Consider the following 21,095-nt stretch of genomic DNA (forward strand, 5'->3'; position numbering starts at 1 on the left):
AAAAATCAAATACTTTAACAGGTTTATTTTATAAAGTTTGATTCAAAAGTAAAATTTGTACTTCAGCGAGAGAACAGTAACATTAAAATTGAACTGTAGTTGTAAGGAATTGTACCTGCAGTACAATGGGGTGTGTGTTGACAGACAGGGTATAGAGCAGGCGCAGCTTGTCCCGATCAGTCAAATGGCGCATCAGGACACTACCTGAATCCCTTACTTCAGCGTAACGCCGAACAATCCGGTCCAACAGCCGCTGGGATGGACATCTTAGCAAAGGGCTAGGGAGATTCTGTGGTTAAAAAAAACATGTGGCAGTACAGACAAATTCCCATGAGCTGTACACAGGAATGCAGCAATATTAACAAAAAACTAAAAGCACTCATCTATTCTGCAGGTACTGTATTAAATTCTTCCAGTTTCAGTTTTGTTTGTGCTTATATTTTATAATTATACTGTGCAACCTATAAGTGGTAAAATCTTGTCCTATCTAATGACAGATCTCATGTTGAACCATTTTGGCTCAGATTTTGTGGTCAGCAGCGAGGTGGCGCTGCTCGCGGCTGACCTCAAAACTGCCCACAAAAGTCTATTGATCTCTGGTGTGGACTTCCCCTTTCCTGATGTTAGTTTAAATCTGGTGCCAAGACTAGGGGATCACCAGGTGACCTGCAACAATGATGCCATCAAGCAGCGTAAGCAGCCTTGTTCTCACAGACAGCAAACCAAGTAAAACACACTGATTATCCTTCACTTTTAATTAAGTTTTACAGACAGCAGAATAAATGATTGGGAAGTATACATGGGATTAAGGTAGAAACTGAAATATCATAAACTTTAAAAAGAATTATTTAAAAATATGTGCAATTTTTTACATAATGGGGAAATGTGTCATTCTGCAAATATTAGTCTCTCAGGGCCAAAGAGGTTGTTCAGCAGTAATTATGAACTTAGTATGCTGTTAAAAACCCAGTAACATCTCATTCAACAAGCTGCAACTTTTTCAAGCATTTTCAAGTGAGACTAATAGGATAAAAATCGCGCTCTGGTCAGTTCAATGATTCCTAATTGATTTCTGTCTGGGGAAACTTCAAAAGCGCACCCTATGGTGAAGCATGGAATCACTGACAGCAACCTCTGGACCTCCGCACTTAACTGCAATTGCGCAGACACCAGAAGTTGCTGTTATTACTGAGGAGTAATGACAGTGAATGCTGACAGTTTCACCATTATTACTACTGCAAAATCCAGGCTTTTTGTTGAGGCCTTAACTGTTTCTGGTAAGACCACAGGGCATTTAAATCAAGATGTGTCCAAAAATTGAAACCAGCAGACATCTAAACAATTTTGCTCCCATTACTGCATAATTTTTAGATGTGAACAGGGCAGTTGTGAGAGGAATATTGCCCCCCTCATCTGAAATATTGCACAAGAAAATTAAATCTTGAATTCAAAACGAGGCAACTATTTCACTTTAAATTTGATTTATCTATTAATGGCTACACCCAGAGATTTAGTTATGCACCTCTCAATTACAGTACTGTTTTTGTTATAAGATCATCAAACCTTAGTTCCTGGAACTTCCATGTTGCATTGTGTGTTTCTGCAAGTACAAGATTATAATATGCAATGTGCTTGACTCCCATTAATCATATTGTGACACACATAACATTTAACAAGTACGAGGAGTGGAAGAATTTTTTTCCGCCGAGGTGGTTCACTTTGTTGAATATTTCAAATGAAAGGTAAGCCCGGCAACACTTCACTCAAAGTGAGCTACCTTCCTCCGCTCCCCCAATAACAACCTACCACACTGATGAGGACCATCGGGAGAGTATTACTCCTACATGCTTCAATAGGATTTAACAATGTTCCTACAATTTTTGTACATCTCCCTTAACTGTATCTCCTACTGATACTTTACATGGTATACTGTGCATGGTATTTGGAAAATGCATATATTATTTAGGCTGTTTTTATTAAGGTGACCCAGTTATGGCTGGTCAATTGGTCCTTCTATAGCTTTCAAATGTGACTGATGATCATGGGTTTTCTACAGATGGGAAAAAGAATTCATGATTATTGATCATTTCAGTTTAGTGCAATTGGAGAAATCCAGTAACATACCTGAACTAGCTCTGCAGTGAGACGATCAGCTGTCAGCCATTTCTGGAAACGTTCTGTGCCCCTCAGAACATTTTCAATGCTGCACGCAACTTTCTTTGATGCCGACATGCAGATTTTCCGATCCGCAACTTCATTCTGATACTTGCTTTGCAACCGTGAGATGACAACTGGCTTCCAATTTTCGGTATCAGCAGTGTAATTTGCAAAATAAGTCTTCCTGTGGCTGGGAGGGAGCTTTAAACCTGCAGACAGCCAGTTCTCAAATCTACAAGTAGTAGTACAATTGTATCACAGATGTAGCATGGCGTAAGAATTCCTGTACATCTTAAAGGAAAACAATGCTTTAACATGTCACAATGCTTGCTTTCTTTCTTTCACTATGTGTGTTCACTGATGACATCATAAAGCAAATTAGTTGTCTTTGGTGCAGAACTCAATTATTCTTGATAAAAGTTGTTTCATTTTTCTATGAAGTAGTTTTCAAATGAGAGCATCTTCAGTGGTATAATGAGTTTCTATATTTTCCCATCATCTATCCTTGCAATTTCTTAATAAAATGAACAATTCAGTGGCAGGTTTTCAGAATAGCTTTGTGCTAAAGACTCATTCTCACTGGGTTCAAACTTAATAGTTGTCAAAGAGGAGACACTTACCCTAACTGATCTGAACTGGATTTGAACCTGGGACCCAGAATAAAAAATAGTATGTACCTACTCACTATAGCCATCCAATTGCTTTTAAATTAACCACTATTTTTTGTGGTATGCATTATCTTTTGGGTTGTGACACTAATAAGTATATCCTTTACATTTCTGATCAGTGGATCTATTTCGAACCTTAAAAATGTATTTTTGCAGTTATTTCATTGGAAGGTTGAAGAACACATTTATATATCATAAGGTAATAAAGGATCTAAAGTTTCAAGTAATTCTCACTTATCACAACTCAAATTTCCAGTGATTCTCTTGTTGAACTGTTTTGCATTTTGTTCATTTTACACCACAGCAAGGATTATGTTGCAACCAAATAAGACATTCTTCAAATACACCTTCAGTCAAAATTTGATTAACTATTTGAGTGCTGAAAGAAATTTCCAGCTTTCAACAATATAAATAACCAATAACACCTGATGATACGATGAATATTTTCAAGCAAAATTGGAAAGCAGAACAGATAACTTTGTAATTCAAGATATTTGTGAAATAATTAATTTTAAATACAATTTGTTCAATGTGATTGAAAATTATAGTCATCTCATGGGGTTAAAACCAGGCAATAAACATTGTGCAGCAGTTTGCAAAAGTACATCTGAGTTCTGTCTTTACAGCTATTTTGGTCTAATTTTAAAGAACATATGAACATACGAATCAGGAGCAGGAGTAGGCCATTCGGCCCCTTTCAGCTTGCTCCCCCATTTAATAAGATCATGGCTGATCTGATTGTAGCCTCAACTTCACTTTCCCACCTACACCCGATACTGTTTGACTCATCTTGTTAGTCAAGAATTTATCTAACTCATCCTTAAAAATATTTAATGACCCTGCCTCCACCACTCTCTGGAGAAGAGAGTTCCAAAGACTCTCAACCCTCAGAGAAAAAAATTCTCCTCATCTCTGTCTTAAATGGGTAACCCCTTATTTTTAAACTGTTTCCCCTAGTTTTGTCTCTCCCACATCCTTTCAGAATCTAGAAGCAGTGGTGTTAAAAATATTTTATTTGCAAGAATCTACAACACAGTCGCCCAGTGTTCAAATACGGACTGTTTGAATGAGCTGGCATGAAAATAAAAATGAAGCTTATTTGAAGTCTGTTTGTTTTAATTAATTAGTTGTGCTAGTAGTAAAAGGATTCAAAATTGGGTACTTAAAAGTAGCATATCATAATGGCTGGAGTATATCTCTGTTGTGCTGCTGACATCACAGGAGCAGTGTACAGCATCTTTGAGACTGTATTTCCCATTGCTTTTGGTGAAAGGAAGTCACTGTTTAACACTGGTGTGCTGTAAGTCACTTATTTCCCTTGCATTTGTGTATAGTACTGAGAGTGTGCACGTGTGTATATTTCTCACTTCCCATTGTTGAATTTAAACACTTGCTCCTTCAGAGAGCCAGCATGGACATGATGGGTTGAATGGTCGCCTTCTGTGCTGTAATCATTCTATGATTCACTGAGGGAAAATTGATTTTGAGATTGAACTCCATGTTTGAATCCCTCCAATCAGGTTTCCACCCCTGCCACAGCATCAAAACAGTTCTCATCAAAATTACAAATGACATCCTATGTAACTGTAACAAAGGAAACCTATCCCTCCTTGTTCTGCTTGACCTGTCTGCAGTCGTTGACAAGCCCATCCTCCTTCACCATTGTTCAGCTAGTTGGGACTGCACTCACATGGTTCCATTCTTATATTTGTATTCGTACCCAGACAATCACATGCAATGACTTCTCTTCCTGCTTCTGCACCAATACTCTGGTATTCCCCAAGGAGTTATCCTTGCTGCCCCTCGGCAACATCATCTAAAAACATCGCGTTGGTATTGATGACACCCAGCTCTACCTCACTTTTCTCAACCCCTCCACTATCTCTAAATTATCAGATTGCTTATCTGACATCCAGTCCTGGATGAGTAGAAATTTCCTCCAATTAAATATCAGGAAGACTAAAGCCATTTTCTGCGGTCCCCTCTACAAACTCTGCTCCCTAGCCACCAACTCCATCCCTCTGCTGGCAACTGTCTGAGGCTGAGCCAGACTGTTTGCAACCTTAGTGTCTTATTTGATCCTGAGATGAGCTTCCAACATATATCCACACCATTACTAAGATTGCTTATTTCCAACTCCATAACATTGCCTGATTCCATTTCTTTCTCAGTTCATTTGCCACAGAAATCCTTATCCATGTCTTTGCTACCTCTAGAGCTGACTATTCCAATGGGCTCTTGGTCAGTCTCTCACATTCTACCCTCATGAAACTTGGCGTCATTCAAAACTCTGCTGCCCATGTCCTTACTCGCACCAAGTCTTATTCACCCATCATCCCTGTGCTCACTGACCTACATTGGCTCCTGGTTAAGCAATACCTCGATTTTGAAATTCTCATCCTTGTTTTCAAATCACGGCATGGCCTCGTCCCTCCCTACATCTGTAGTCTCCTCCAGCCCCACAACCATCGGAGATATCTGCGGTGCTCTATTCTGGCCTCTTGAATATCCCCAGTTTTAATTGCTCCACCATTTCTATCTATGCCCCCAGCTGCCTGTGCCCTAAGCTCTCTGCTTCTCTACTTCTCTGCTTTGCTTCACTTCTTTAACACATTGCTTACAACCTACCTCTCTGACCAAGCTTTTGGTCATCTGCACTAAAATATCTCCTTATGTGGCTTGGGGTCAAATTTTGCTTTATAATTCTTCTATCAAATCCCTTGGGTCATTTTATTATGTTAAAGGTGCTAGTTAAATACAAGTTGTTGTTTTTCCAGGGAGAAATTTTAGGAAGTTATGTTTGTAGAAAGGAAGATGTACCCGGGCTTGTTGAAAGGAATGGGCTTGCTGAGGCCAAATTGCATTTTCTTGATACTATTTACTAATGCCTATGAAACTTCACCTTTCTAATCAATGTTCTTGGCATGGTGCATGAGGGAGATCCAGGCAATAGTTGTTCAAAACAGACACCACTGTGGCATATGATCAGCTGGTAGGAAATGCAAATGTAGTGCAATGGGCATCTTTCATTATTTCTCCCTGTAATGAACATTTCACATCCATTACCATGGAAAGTTTCTTTTTCTTCCTCTCTTTTGCTTTTAATTTTAAACCCTCCTACTCTTTGTATATTCCCTGCACCACACTACACATAATTTGAGAAGTAGTCAGGCAAGAAAGGTAGCTTCCACTAGGGAGGTGAAATTGGTCCATGACAGTAGCTTGATACAGGCTCGTAGCCAATCATCAGTCGTTCTACACTGGAGTCAGCTTTTCTTTTCCAATGGAAAATACCCGATTCGCTATGATCCATTTCATACTACTAGTATAGACCAAGTTTTTTTTTGACCAATTATCAGATTTCCAGCATCATTGTTCCTTTTATCTCATGATTATTGTGGAATTTTGGGGAAGGGGCTAAAACAAAGCAGATTCGTTGAGGAGGGGTTAAAATAAAAGCACTACGATCTGGAAACGATTCTCATTCTAAAAGGACTAAGAATCAAATATTCTGCCATTCATTGAATACATTTACAGGGAGAAAAAGAGATTTTGCTTTATGCTCAGTTTTTATGGAATATTTCAGAACTTTTTTTCGTAAATAAAGTTTCAATTTCATTTATTTCAGATCAGGCCTTAAACTACAAAGAGGAACCACTAACAGTGACCGAATATCCAGTCTATGCATAGCATCAGAATAAAACATTGTATAAAATGAAGAAAAGGGGAAAACAATCCAGTTCTCTGCTGTACCCTTGGGTTTGCCCCCTTGCAGAGCCCCCAAATACACACTACCCCCTTGCAGATCCTACATCAGCACAGGAGCAATGGCTGCAGAAACACCCCCCGCCCCCCCCCTCACTTCCCCTATGCTGCAATGTCAGGATACCTCCCAGTCGTGGCACTGAGGTCTCTCGCCTTGGTGCCATCAGCTTTCAACAGTCACAAAGCTGACGGTAGAGCTGTATCTTTCAAGAATAGGAAGGTCACAATAGGCATCAGATTGGCAGGAGGTTCCACCCCATCAAATACATCTCTCATGTTAGTGTCATCAGTGCAAATAAAAAAGAATTCTCTGGCCTGAGGAAGAGCCAAACACTGTGCCCACAATATGATGCCACATCAGCAATGCAGCCTGGAAGGCACCACACTTCCTCTTCCCCCTGAGGTGGATCTTAGAAGGATCATGAGACTAGGTAGTAGAAAATAGACATCTACACTCTCACCAAGGGCAAGTACTGGGGAAAAACTATTAAAGTACAGACACATCTCGAGTAGTGAGATAAATTGATTGTACCTTTGGTGTAATGCACTGTGTAGATTTGCTGTCAGAAGGGACACATGAGTGCTGGGATACAGGTTGGAATTACAGAGCCCCATTTGCCCTTTGCCCTTATGTTCACTGATCTACATTAGCTCCCGGTCCACCAATGCCTCAAATTAAAAATTCTCATGCTTATGTTCAAATCCCTCAATGACCTCAACGCTCCCTATTTCTGTAACTTCCTCCACACCTACAACACCACTCCCTCCAACCCTGAAATTTCTCCAATCCTGAGGAGTTTAGCCCTGCACTATTGAGCAATGAGGGGGAAACCCCAAAGGGGGAATTTCTATGTGTCAATTTTGTATTCCAAGGATGTTCCTCATCACTTCCAAATACTTCAGAATTTTACAATTCAAGCAGAACATTCAGCTGGAGACTATTAATTTCACTATAGGGTCAGACCATTACCGACAGGAATGAATCAAATTGTAGAGAATAGTTTTGAAATTTTCCTACACCCACATCACACACTATATCCTGTCCCAGGAATTATATGGACATTGCTGTACTTTCCATTTTCAATGCAGAAATATTTTGAAAGATCCAGACTTCATATTTAGGATTACTTAACGTAATTTACATATTTTATAATATATTTAGCTCTCATATCTGATGGAGTTTATAGTCAATCAATGAATAGTTTCTCTGCAGTCAATATTATCTCTAATCTCACCTGATTTCTTCTTTGAAGAACTTCCTGCACAGAGATGTTCCTATACAGGCATTGCACTTGTCCAAACCCAGAAAGCTCCTGCCAAAGTTGTAGACTGGTTTCAACCTTGTTACGTTAGCAATGGTTTTAGCTCTTGTATTCAAACTTACTGCCAAGGGTGCCAGAGACATCAAGACCAGGATGACACAGCTCCACATATCTGCCAAACCCTCCACACAGATCTTTTAACACTCAGTAAATGTGTATGAAGCAGTTTCCACTAACTGTGCAGCAACAATTCTCCAGAAAGTTAAATCTAACTTCTGCGAATGATTCATGGAAGTATTTTTTGAGGTCAATACAAAAACAGGAGTGACGTCTCCGTCACTCCACCAGCCTCTGTCCTAAGTTAATTGTTCTTAGAGGAAGTATGGAGCATGCTGATAATTTGGTTGCTATGGCAGTACTTCCTCACGTCCTCCAGTGCATGATGTGATAGAGTACAGCATCTGTTTTCCTTCTATCTCTATGCCACACAATAACTTCAGCATACTCATCTGCTATGGTAGAGATAATGGTAGGATATCCTGACTTTTGCACTGAGAAATTATTTGGAAGCTTTTTCAGCAGAGTAGTAACATCTCTGATATTTTTTAACGTTATGTGCTAATTAACTTCCGGACTGTAGAATGGTGAAGTTGTAGCGATTGCTGTTCTGAATGCTGTTTTGTCATTATACAAAATTTGAGCTTTCTTGTCATGATTGAGAAAATCAAATAAATAGAACATAATTGTTTGCTTTTTCAGGACCAAGGAAATAACATTTTGAAGAACAACTGGCTGAACTAGATATTAGAGATGTGAGGATAGAAAGTTATTCAGTTTTTCTTGAATCCTTTAAGAGTCAGGGAGAAATTATGTAGTCGTTTCTTAGAGAAGAGTGCTTGGCTGGGCTCAAATGATAGGAATGCTCAGAATGTTTGGAGTGATGGATCATGATAGAATAGATCATATGGGCTTTTATTATTCCCTGTTTTCTTCTGCACTTATTAAATTTTATTAAATAGATTGGAGAGTGCCCAATATCAAGAGCAGTTCTAGTGGTGTGCCATAACTGTCCACCAGAACAAGGAAGGCCGCAAACCATCCTAAGTTAGTCCTTGGGCCTCAACAGCATAATTCTGGTCAGCTCTGGGTGCCAATCAGGCATCCCAAGCAGCTTGAAGTTTCGGTCATAACCAATGTCAGGCTGCACCAAGGCCGACAGGTAAGGCTGTAGAGGGAGGAGATGATTGGGAGAGTGGTGAGCACAGCAGGCAGTGGCCTGCAGTTATTTTGTGGAAGGGCATTCCTATTCCTTCCGTCATCACAAATAATGAAATTTCCCAAAGTTCTGGTGCATTTTTTGAATGGCCTCCAGTGGTCCCTTTAAGGACTGCTGATTAAGTCACTCAAGACAGAGCTGGCGCATTGTAGGTTGTAAATGTGTCCAGAAGCCTCATTTCAATATTGAAATAAAACCTGGCTTCATTTAGGTGTTACTAATGAAAAGGCCCTGGCCAATTTAGCAGTGGCTTGCATGCCAATGCTGATTGGGGGTAAGCCTTTGCCTTGCTAAATTGGGTATAGTTGTACTCATTGTACGTCTGGAAATGTTATTTTATTCTTTCATGGGATGTGGGCATCACTGGCAATTAAAGCCAGCATTTGTTGCCCATCCCTAATTACCCTTGACAACTGTGTGGCTTGGTGGCCATTTCAGAGGTAAGTTAAGAGCCAACCACATTGCTGTAGGTCTGGAATTACATTTGGGCCAGACCAGGTAAGGGTGGCAGATTTCCTTCCCTAAAGGACACTAGTGAACCAGATGGGTTTTGCAACAATCGATGGTAGTTTCATGACAACATTACTGAGACTGGCTTTCAATTCCAGATTTTTATTAATTAATTGAATTTAAATTCCACCAGTTGCCATGGTGGGATTTGAACCTGTGTTCCCAGGGCATTAGCCTGGGCCTTTGGATTAAGTCTAGTGAGAATACCACTTCTCCACCATCTCAATATTTTGCCCCATTAATACTTCTGTGGATTTAAATATTATTATTGTGCTGATTGTGATTATTAATGTGAAGATTTGTTACCTTTCGTTGAAAATCCTAGTTTCAGTTGGGGAAGAAATGATGGAGCACATGATGAAAACTCACATTAAATATTTGGGACTGTCTTACCAGAAATCTTTCTGGCTGTCAAGTCTTTAAACTCCAATGCTTTAAAGATTTTAGCTGTCCAAAAAAAGCAAATAGCTGTTAATCCAAATACTAACCTTTTCACAATGTAAGTTCCATTTTGTGAATGGGATTTTTGAGATTTTCTCAATACAATGCACTGCTTTGATAACCAATTGATTTCTGCTGTGGCTAAGGGCTAATTTGCCAGATGTTTTAACTCTGAGAGATTATACAACATGCACATATACAACAAGCAGAATCTTTGAATACTTTCTGAAAACTGTCAATGACACTGGTCACATTTGGGAAACCAACAAGACTTTGGACAAGTTGACTGGCTGCTTGTGTGTGCTGGGAGAAAATCTCAATGCTTTCATGCCAAGACTTGCAAAGCAAACAAGAGGTGCAGCTTTAATTACAGTGCTTCCTTATGTCACATCTGAAGAGTGTAACAGGCTTTCTGCTGGCCAGATGGTGTTGGATCTGAGTGACAAAGCCAACAGTATGATTCTATATCTGGGATCACTTTCTTCACCTATTTTAACCACCTCATTGATAGTGAAGGTCATACCATGTTAATAATTTTACTCAATTTAAAGCTGTTATTAATAACATCACAGTTACTTGCTGCTCTTGTGGACTTAAAATGTTTCCCTTTGTAGTGCAAAAAATGGGTAATATCGCTGTTGGTTGGCAGAGCCAGAGCAGGATTTATGGTTCTGTAGTGCCATGTTTCTGCCAGTGAAAGGTGCTGATGCTCTTAGGAAATCCCTTTTGGCACCAGCTAAGAACACTCAGAGCTGCAACCCTGTGTGGTGGTAGACATAAGGCACTGCACCCAATACACTGCCCAAATCTGTGATTGTACCAGCTTTGTGCTCCAGAACAAGGAACTTAAACAGGCAGCAATGTGCCACTGACATTTTGAATAATTTCAGCAGTTTCATTTTAAGCCATTGCAGCCAAATACAAACTTTTTTTTTACATTTACCCCATAATGTTTTATAGAAAGTCCCATTTAAATTTTTTACAGCACACATATCCCGGGCAGTCCTTCCATGTAGGATTTTATGCATAAGTAGGCAGAATGTAGCATGTAATAGATGTAAATAAATCATTGTGCGTTGCCTTAATTGTGCTGCTGAATATCCCATGTGAAGATGACTAATTGTTGTTTAAGGATAAATTAGTTTTATCTTGGTTCAGCCCTTTGTTCATATATCCATAAATCTGAGCTAAGATGGACAGGAAAAGACCTACTGGTTCACCCAGCCTGTCCCACACAATTGTGATACCTTGTGCATCATAATACACTCCCCATCCCATCCAATACCATGTGATCTCCTGGGAAAGGCAAATAAACATAAAAAGCCAGGTCGATGTGGGCAGAGAAATCTGGGAAATTCCTCCATGACTTTTTTAGGTAATTGAAACTAGACCTTATTACTTCTTACTGTTCAATTCCTTTCTCAGCTCTATTTTTATTGTGTGCTCCTTCTGTTCCACCTTGTTCTCTGTGATTCCTCTCTCAGCTCTGTCCGAATATATCATAAGGGCCTCCTTCTTTCCAGAAGGAAAATTAAATGAATTGAGGGGCTCCCCAATGCACTTGGAGCATCCAAGCAACAGAGTTTAACACCCCTTTGAATTGGGCGCTTTGGGGGTGGAGTGGGCTGGGGTGAATTAAAACATTTTTGCTCCTTGTGCCCTCTTCTAGACATAGGCTTGCTCTTACTTGTTGCAATTGTTTTATTGTTGTCCTTCACTGGTCAGATCCTACATGGAAAGAAGAAATGGTGACAATGAACAACCTTTCATGGCTGCTGGTACCCATCATTCCAGTCCCCAACCATGGTTGTGCTCTCAACACATTATGGACTATGCACTGGGAGCACCACTGAAATATTTAAATGTACTGATGTCATATTATCATGTTGCACAAACATGAAATGATTGTAGAGGATTTAGATTTTTTTTTATTCTTTCATGGCATGTGGCTGTGACTGGCAAGGCCAGCATTTGATGCTCATCCCTAACTGCCCTTGACAACTGAATGGCTTGCTAGGCAATTTCAAAGGGCAGTTAAGAGTCAGCCACATTGCTGTGGTCTGGAGTCACATGTAGGTAATGACGGCAGATTTCGTTCCCTAAAGGACATTAGTGAACCAGATGAGTTTTTACAACATTCGATGATAGTTTCATGGCGCCATTACTGAGACTAGCTTTCAATTCTAGATTTGTATTAATTAATTGCACCAGGACTGCATTATCAGTCCTACTATGTCAAAATTGCAGACATGAATAGCTTCACTTGCATTGCATTGTGTTCCCAATACATCTCCCTTTTAATTTACATTTTTGAAAGTTTGGAGCAGTACATGGGTTTAGAGCACTGATATTTCATGCAACCTAGTGGTTGACAACTGGAATGAGGGTGGTTGGGGGTATGGGGATTGGTGGTGTGCAACAGCAGGAATCACTGTATGAACTTCTTAAATAAGTGGATCAAAGACTTGGAACATTATGTTTATAAAATGCTTAGTTTCTGATTGGAAGCAGGTGGGATGTGGAACATAGCTAGTGGCCATGATTAAACATGGAATTCCTGTTCTTACCTGTACATCAGGCATAGAGAGAGAGAATGAGGGAAAACTGATGTGAGACTGGCCCCATCACACATCTTCCAGGCACCAATTTCAGGATGATATTGGCTGAGAACTGGAATAAGATTGTCTACCCAGCTATGCGGTTAGCTGCGGATTCTACATGACATGGGAAAATCATTTGAAAAGGAGGAAAAATGTTTTTAAAAATGTAGATAATTTTTATGCCTCAAAAGTCACCACATTTTGTCTAATTTGTCTAAATTAAAGATATTAACAAGGTTATACTTTGGCAATTCCAATTTCCTTAGTGTGTTTGAGATAGTTATGAAGACTTTCATACAGTGACTCCTGCTCCCCTCACTCCTCTCATCCCTGATGTCAACCTCTGCATGTCACAGAGAAATGCACTGTGCATTCAGATTGCCGCATTAGTCTGCATGAAAATGAATAATGGTGATAACACATGTGAGCAGCAGAGTAGATTGTCAGTGAGCACTGGGGCTCAGCATTTCAGGAATGCTCCCTAAAATAAAAGCAAGATACTGCAGCTGCTGGAAATCTGAAACAAAAACAAAAAGTGCTGGAAATACTGAGATTCTGATGAAAGGTCACAGACCTGAAACGTTAACTTTGCTTCTTTCTCGACAGACGCTGCCAGACCTACTGAGCATTTCCAGCACTCTTTGTTTTTGTTTCAGGAATGCTCTGTTTACTGCTGGTTAATCTAAGTTATGCTTCATCTTCATCTGTCTTTCAGGTCAGGGAGTTTTATATGTTTCCTTTTTTTTGGATGTATGAATGGTGTGCATGTTTACATCCATAATATTAATGTGCTAGTTACTAGATATGTTTTCAAAGTCTTCATATTTCCTACAAACCATCTACAAAAAACAATTCAGAACAATTTAGAACAATATCTGTGGAAGAAACGTAACTGTTCATTTGCAATAATGGTTTGATGTTTAGGTATATATCATAAACCTTAACCCAGTATGTAGTAAAACTTCACATTGACTGAGAGTCAGTCATTATTAATTTTACATATGACTGAATCACTGCAGTTAGATATGGAGGAGATTGGACAGTTGGGAGGAAAACTGTACAGGGACAAACTACTGGTAATGATGAGTGGAGAAAGTGAAGACTTTTTGAAATCCATCAAGAAACCTTGGGTCTACCTGGTGCTGTTGGCTTCCTCGGTATTCGGCAAAACATGTTTGTCAATTAATGGAGTACTGTAAACCAGTGATAGAATACTGGCGTAGTACAGAAAACCCTTACAAGTGCAAAATACTGTGGATGCCAAAAATCTGAAATAAAACAGGAAATAACGGAAATAGGCAGCAGGTCTGGCAGCATCTGTGGAGAGAGAAACAGTTAACCTTTCAGGTTGATGGCCCTTCTGATGAAGATTATCTGGTCATTATCTCATTGCTGTGTCTGAGAGCTTGCTGTGAGCACATTGGTTACCGTATTTCCCTTATTTACAATGGTGACTACACTTCAAAAGTACTTCATCAGCTGTAAAGTGCTTTGGGACATGCTGAGGTTGTGAAAGGTGCTTTATAAATGCAAAACTTTTCAGATTTCTTGAAGTCCAACAATATAAATTTCATTAACTGTGAGTTCCAGTGTCATGCAGCACACAGGACAGGAAGCTGTTACTTCAAGATGACAGTTACTGCTTTAATGAAAAGGTACATATTTTACATGAATAAAATCACAATCCAGTAAATAATATACAAACATACGAACATACAATGATGGAAAGGAGAAGACCCACTGGTTTATCCAGCCTGTCCCACACAATTGTGATGCCTTGTGCATCACAAAATATACACTCCTTAGCCCACCTGAAACCATGTAATCTGCTGGGAGAGATGATAAACCAGATTAAAAATCCAGACCAATTTAAGAAAAAAAATCTGGGAAATTCCTCTCTGATCCCCTTAGGCGATCAAGACTAGACCAGGAGAGCACTGTGGCCCTGATGTTACGATATAGTACCTGCCTTTTGTACGAGATGATCTCCACCCCAGCCAAATAATATAAGTAATACCAGATAAAGAGACCTGGTGGCACACTGTACACTCCCTTCTGGAATCTGCGATCAAATCAACTGCATACAGATGTGATTAAAGACAGATATTTGGGTTCTAAGTATTATTTTATCTGGGCTGATTAAGTGGCAGGACAAATACTACAGATAACAAAGTCAAACCAAAAGTGTGTCCCTGTGGTGTTAAATGACAATTTGGTTCCTATTGTCAATAAAATAGGAAATGTTCTGTGGTGCCCACCAATCACAGAGGAGTTAAAGTTTGAAGTAAAATAACTTTGGACAGTTTTAATCCAATTTCAGAATCAATCGTCTTAATCAGACAGAGAATAAGGATGGCTGGTGTCAGAAATGAAAATCTCACGGGTGCAATGAGTTCTGTTCTGAAGTTGTAATTAAGCCATATAATGGAACAGAATAGTGGGAGTTTACCCTGCAACTGACTTGTACTATATCTGATCTGTAGTATGTGTATGGCACTGACAATGGAGTCATAGAGTCATTTATCACACAGAAGGCGACCATTCGGCCCATCAAGTCCATGTTGGCTCTCCGCAGACCTATCCAGTCAGTCCCATTCCCCCGCTCGATCCTCATAGCCCTGAAAGTCTATTTCATTCAAATGGCCATCCAATTTCCTTTTGAAGTCATTTATTGTCTCCACTTCAACCACCCTCGTGGGCAGCGAGTTCTAGGTCATGACCATTCACTGCATAAAAAAGTTCTTCCTCACATTCCCCCTGCATCTTTTGCCCAAACCTTCAATCTGTGTCCCCTTGTCATTGTACCATTTGTTAATGGGAACAGTTTTTCCTTGTCTAATTTATCTAAGCTTGTCATAATCTTGTGCACCGCTATCAAATCACCCCTCAATCTCCTTTGCTCCAAAGAGAACAGCCCCAGCTTTTCCAACCTAACCTTGTAACTAAGATCCCCCATCACTGCGACCATCCTGGTCCTCTGCAACCTCTCAAGGCTCCTCACATCCTTCCTAAATTGTGGTAACCAGTACAGAATGCAATACTCCAGTTTGGGCCTGACCAGCTTTATAAAGGTTCAGCATAACTTCCCTGCTTTTGTCCTCAGTGCCTCTGTTTATGAAGCCCAAGATTCCATATGCTTTACTAACCACTCTCTCAATATGTCCTGCCACCTTCAAAGATCAATGCACATATACCCCCAGGTTTCACTGTTCGTGCACACTCTTCAGAACTCTGCCATTTAATTTATATTGCCTTTCCTTATCCCTTAGTGGTTAGCACCGCAGCCTCACAGCTCCAGGGACCCGGGTTCGATTCTGGGTACTGCCTGTGCGGAGTTTGCAAGTTCTCCCTGTGTCTGCGTGGGTTTCCTCCGGGTGCTCCGGTTTCCTCCCACATGCCAAAGACTTGCAGGTTGATAGGTTAATTGGCCATTATAAATTGCCCTAGTATAGGTAGGTGGTAGGGAAATATGTAGGGACAGGTGGGGATGTGGTAGGAATATGGGATTAGTGTAGGATTAGTATAAATGGGTGGCTGATGGTCGGCACAGACTCGATGGGCCGAAGGGCCTGTTTCAGTGCTGTATCTCTAAACTAAACTAAACTTCTGCCAAAATGCATCACCTCACACTTGTCCATATTAAATTCTATCTGCCATCTCTCTGCCCATTCTGCTAGCCTATCTATGTCCTTTTGTAGGCGGTTCATATTATCCTCACTGTTCGCCACACCTCCAAGTTTGGTGTCATTAGCAAATTTTGAGATTCTACTCTGTATTCCAAGATCCAAGTCATTAATATATAGCAAAAAAAAAAGCAGTCATCCCAGCACGGTCCCTTGGGATACACCACTGACTACCATCCTCCAGTCTGAAAAATAACCATTTACTACAACTCGCTGTTTTCAGTCTTTAAGTCAATTTTTTATCCAGTTGGACACTGACCCTCCTATTCCATGAGCCTCAATTTTGTTAACCAGCCTTCTATGTGGTATCTTATCAAACGATTTCCTAAAATCTATATAGTCAACATCCACCACATTTGCTTCATCAACCTTCTCTGTTACTTCATCAAAAAACTCAAGCATGATCTGTCTTTTACAAATCCATGTTGGCTTGCCTTAATTAACTCAAACCTCTCCAAGTGTGTGTTGACTTTTCCCCTGATTGTTGTTTCTAAAACCTTACCCACCACTGATGTTAAACTCCTGCTGCCTGTGGGGTGACCACCTCCTGGAATGTATGATCCAGGAAACTCTCCTGCTCTTTGATGCTCTGCAGTGACTCCAGCTGCCCCTCAAGCTTGGAAATCCTGAGCTCAAGCTGAAGCAGCTGGAGACACTTCCTACGCACATGGTCGCCCAAGACACCTGAAGTGTCCTGAAATTCCCAGATGGCACAGGAATTGTAAGCAAAAGGTTGCAGCTGCCCTTCCATGATCTAATCAAAAACCCTCTATTCAGTACCATGTATAAACTATCAATTTTAATTAATGCCTCTAGTCCTGCTCTGTGCATATCGTTTTATTACAACACTTACTGTTACACTACCCCGATTGAATATTTTTAATTTCCCAGCTCCTAATTTGAACCAATACCATCCCTACTGGTTTCACTCTCTTTCTCTATTTTATACCAATGAATCAATCAAGTCTTAGTTTATACTTGATTCATTTCAAATAAATTAAAAGCTTACCCGTATCCTCACCCTGGCTGGCTTTCTTTTTCCCGCACAGTCTGTTGATTGTGAAATTACTCTGATGTCACTTATTGATTTTTGATTTGCCTCTGAATCTCCCACTGTTTCTCTCTGAATCGCTAAGCTTTTGGCTCATTTTTAAAAATCCTCTCCTCTCCTGCTGCTTCTCTCTGAATCCCTGAGCTTTTGGCTCATTTTTTAAATCCTCTCCTCTCCTGCTGCTTCTCTCTGAATCTTCGAGTTTTTGGCTCATGGTTTAAATCCTCTCTCCTGCTGCTTCTCTCTGAATCTGAGCTTTTGGCTCATTTTTTTAAATCCTCTCTTCTCCTGCTGTTTCTCTCTGAATCTGAGCTTTTGGCTCATTTTTAAAAACCCTCTTCTCTCCTGCTGCTTCTCTCTGAATCTCTGAGCTTTTGGCTCATTTTGTAAATCCTCTCCTCTCCTGCTGCTTCTCTCTGAATCTTCGAGCTTTTGGCTCATTTTTTAAAAATCCTCTCCTCTCCTGCTGCTTCTCTCTGACTCTCTGAGCTTTTGGCTCATTTTTTAAATCCTCTCCTCTCCTGCTGCTTCTCTCTGAATCTCTGAGCTTTTGGCTCATTTTTTAAATCCTCTCCTCTCCTGCTGCTTCTCTCTGAATCTTCGAGCTTTTGGCTCATTTTTAAAAATCCTCTCCTCTCCTGCTGCTTCTCTCTGAATCTCTGAGCTTTTGGCTCATTTTTAAAAAATCCTCTCCTCTCCTGCTGCTTCTCTCTGAATCTCTGAGCTTTTGGCTCATTTTTTAAAATCCTCTCCTCTCCTGCTGCTTCAGAGTCTGAGTTTTTGGCTCATTTTTTAAATCCTCTCCTCTCCCGCTGCTTCTCTGAATCTCCGAGCTTTTGGCACGCTTTTTAAATCCTCTCCTGTCCCACTGCTTCTCTCCTATGGAGTCTATACTTTCCTCTGGTCACCCATTTAATAAAACAGTAGACATGTGTAAACAATGGGCCAATATGGGTTGAAAGCTCTATGTCTTTTTCTGCCTGTTCTGCTCTGCGAATTATTCTGATCCAAAGTGGTTGAAGAAAATCTCAGAAAAAGTGAAAAAGACAGCTTTTTGGTCAATAATGCCCATTGTGAGGCAATCATGCAAATTCTGAGTGGGGAGTAGGGGTGTAGATATTCACAAAGTGAAATGTGATATTCATAGAATTATAAAAACATAGAACACAGAAGGAGGCCATTCAGCCCCTTGTGACTGTGCTGGCTCTTTGAAAGAGCAGCCAGGCTTACTCCCACCTACCCACTTTTTATCCTCAAGTACCTGTCCAACTCCCTTTGAAAATTATTTATGGAATCAGCTTGCACTACCCTTTCAAATAGATCAATCCAGATCCCAACAACTCTTTGAGTGAAAACATTCCTCCTTATTTCACCTTAGGTCTTTTGGCAATGATTTTATATCCATTTCTGATGGTTATTTACCCTCTCACTAAAGGGAATAGTTTTTCTCTATCTCTGCTATCAAAAACTCTCATTCAGGAAGTTTAAAAAAAGAAAACATTTCAGAGTGAGACCTTTTGGGTAAAGTGTATGGGTAGATTAAATGAACAGTAAATGCAGGCCGGCACAGGTATGATGGGCTGATATATCATTGGAAGCTTGTTTCAGGGTCAAAGGTGACACCAAGGTTGCAAACAGATGTGGTTCAAGCTCAGACAGTTGCCAGGGAAAGGGATGGAGTCAGTGGCTGGGGAGTGGAGTTCGTGGAAGGGACCCAAGACTTCAGGCTTCCCAATATTTAATTGGAGGAAATTTCTGCTCTTCTCATACTGATGTCAGATAAGCAGTCTGATAATTCAGAGAAAGTGCAGGGGTGGAGAGAGGAGGTGGTGAGACAGAGCTGGGTGTCGCTAGTGTACACATGAAAACTGACACTGTATTTTCGGATGATGTCACCGAATAGCAACATGTAGATGAGAAACAGATGGGGGACAAGGATAGATCCTTGGGATACACCAGAGGTAATGATGCAGGAGCAGGAAGGGAAACCACTGCAGCCAATGTGAAGAATCCCGGAGTACATTTCTGGTGTTCATATTTACCATTTCTATTCCCTTAACCATCTGGCATATGGTCACCATTCAACACCTTTCTTTGAGAAACCGAGGTTTATAGTAAAGATTCCATCAAAGTTGAAAAGACTCAGAGAAGATCAGGTAAGTTAAGAGGTAGAAATTAGTTGATGCTAAACTTGGGTTTTAACAGGCTGTAGAAAGTCTGCGGATGGAAAGGATTCCACAATTTTGTGATCTTGGGAAAGAATAAGTTAGAATGGAAGACATTCGATGAGTCTTGATTTCTGCACTGCAAGTTTGCAGGGAGGTGATGGAGTGTGTCACACAATGTATTTGATGTTTATGAAGAACGAGAGAAGTAAATTCAAAAGATCAATCTAATCGAAAAAGACAAAAATGGTTCTGTTATTTGCCTCTATGATACCAGAATGGCCAAGGTCTGAGATGATTCGCAGAGAACTTTTATATTCCTACTCCTGGATGCCTCTCAACTTCCACCCACATCTGTGGGTTTTAAAGCTGTAACAAGAGGGTGTGTTTTTCAGCCAGTGGGTCCTGCTCCTGGTCCTTGTTGCAAGCATGCTGAGAGTAGGAGGTGCAGAGTGTGCGAGGAGAAGGGAACAGTGTGAAATATGCTACACTGATTGTAGGAGAGTGAATGGAAGCAGGAGAGGGGAGTGCTATAAGTGGTGAAGCTGCAGGTGTGAGCAGAGAATGATTGAATTAAGAGGTAAGATTCTTACTTTGACAAATCTGCTGAGGTCATTGAGCCTTTTGCAGCATTGCAGCCATGTGCTGGGGGCAAGCTCCTTGCATTCAACTCTTTAAATGTCTCTTCCCATTGTCCTTTAAGGGGTTGCCTGTTACGGTTGAGTTATTTATTTACTATGCTTTCTGCCCCCTGGGGAACAGGATCTCCCTCCACTTGCCAACAGTTTGGACCAGAACTTCCAATGCGACATCAGAGAATATGGGTTACTTCTCTGTATCTCTTTCAGCCATTTTATCCCTTTGAGAACATTTCCCCCATGCTTGTTTTTACAGTACACCTCCCCTTTAAGAGGTGCTGGCTGTCTTTAAATGGCGTCTGGGCCACCCAATTTCCTGTACTCCACAAACAGGCAAGTACCCAATAAGCAGCACAGTAGGGAGGGTTTTATTGAGGGGGTTTATTGCTGAGGTGGGTGTTATTCTGGCGGGTTAGTTATTGAGGGGGCTTACTGCTGAGGCGGGGGTATTTATTGAGGGGGATTAGTGCTGAATGTGATGGGAGTCTATTGCTGAGGCAGGGGTTTTTGGACGTGAACAGGCACTGCAAGATGGCGGAGGAGAAGGAAAGTCTGTGGCTCTGAGCGACCTCCCCCCATTCCCACCCCCCCCCCCCCCCCCACCCCAACCCCCAAGATTAAGCAGGGGCCTGTGCTTTATTCTGTCGGCTAGCAGCTGGTGGTCAGCACTCAGACTGCTTCAGTGGACCATGCGGAGGATGGGTTCAATGACCACAAAAGCAATATAGCAAGGCTACTTTCCACGTCTCAAGGGCCTTGGCTCAAACATAGGGGAACTGACAGCCAAAGACCCAGCAATGGGCAAATAACCCCTCTGCCTTGAGGCCAGACTCTTGAGCCAAAGACTAGGAGAAAGATTCTCCAGTGTAACAGCTACAG

General features: G+C 40.8%; 1 protein-coding gene across 3 annotated transcripts in view; it reads right to left on the reverse strand.

The window, feature by feature from the left end:
• dipk2b (divergent protein kinase domain 2B) overlaps window positions 1-8,213 on the reverse strand; it is a 37,911-nt gene extending 29,698 nt beyond the window's left edge. The window contains exons 1-3 of one of the 3 annotated variants that reach the window (XM_068040673.1): window positions 7,826-8,213; window positions 2,125-2,389; window positions 218-289 (exon numbers count right to left, since the gene is read on the reverse strand). In XM_068040673.1, coding sequence (XP_067896774.1) covers window positions 218-289; window positions 2,125-2,389; window positions 7,826-8,022 — 534 coding nt within the window. In that variant the 5' untranslated portion in view covers window positions 8,023-8,213. Of the gene's footprint in view, window positions 1-115; window positions 290-2,124; window positions 2,390-7,825 lie in introns of all 3 variants that reach the window. The other 2 variants (XM_068040672.1, XM_068040674.1) reach the window with 2 other exon arrangements.
• Window positions 8,214-21,095: the final 12,882 nt, after the last annotated feature.

This window comes from Heterodontus francisci, chromosome 10, assembly GCF_036365525.1.
Source record: "Heterodontus francisci isolate sHetFra1 chromosome 10, sHetFra1.hap1, whole genome shotgun sequence".
Taxonomy (NCBI): Eukaryota; Metazoa; Chordata; class Chondrichthyes; order Heterodontiformes; family Heterodontidae; genus Heterodontus; species Heterodontus francisci.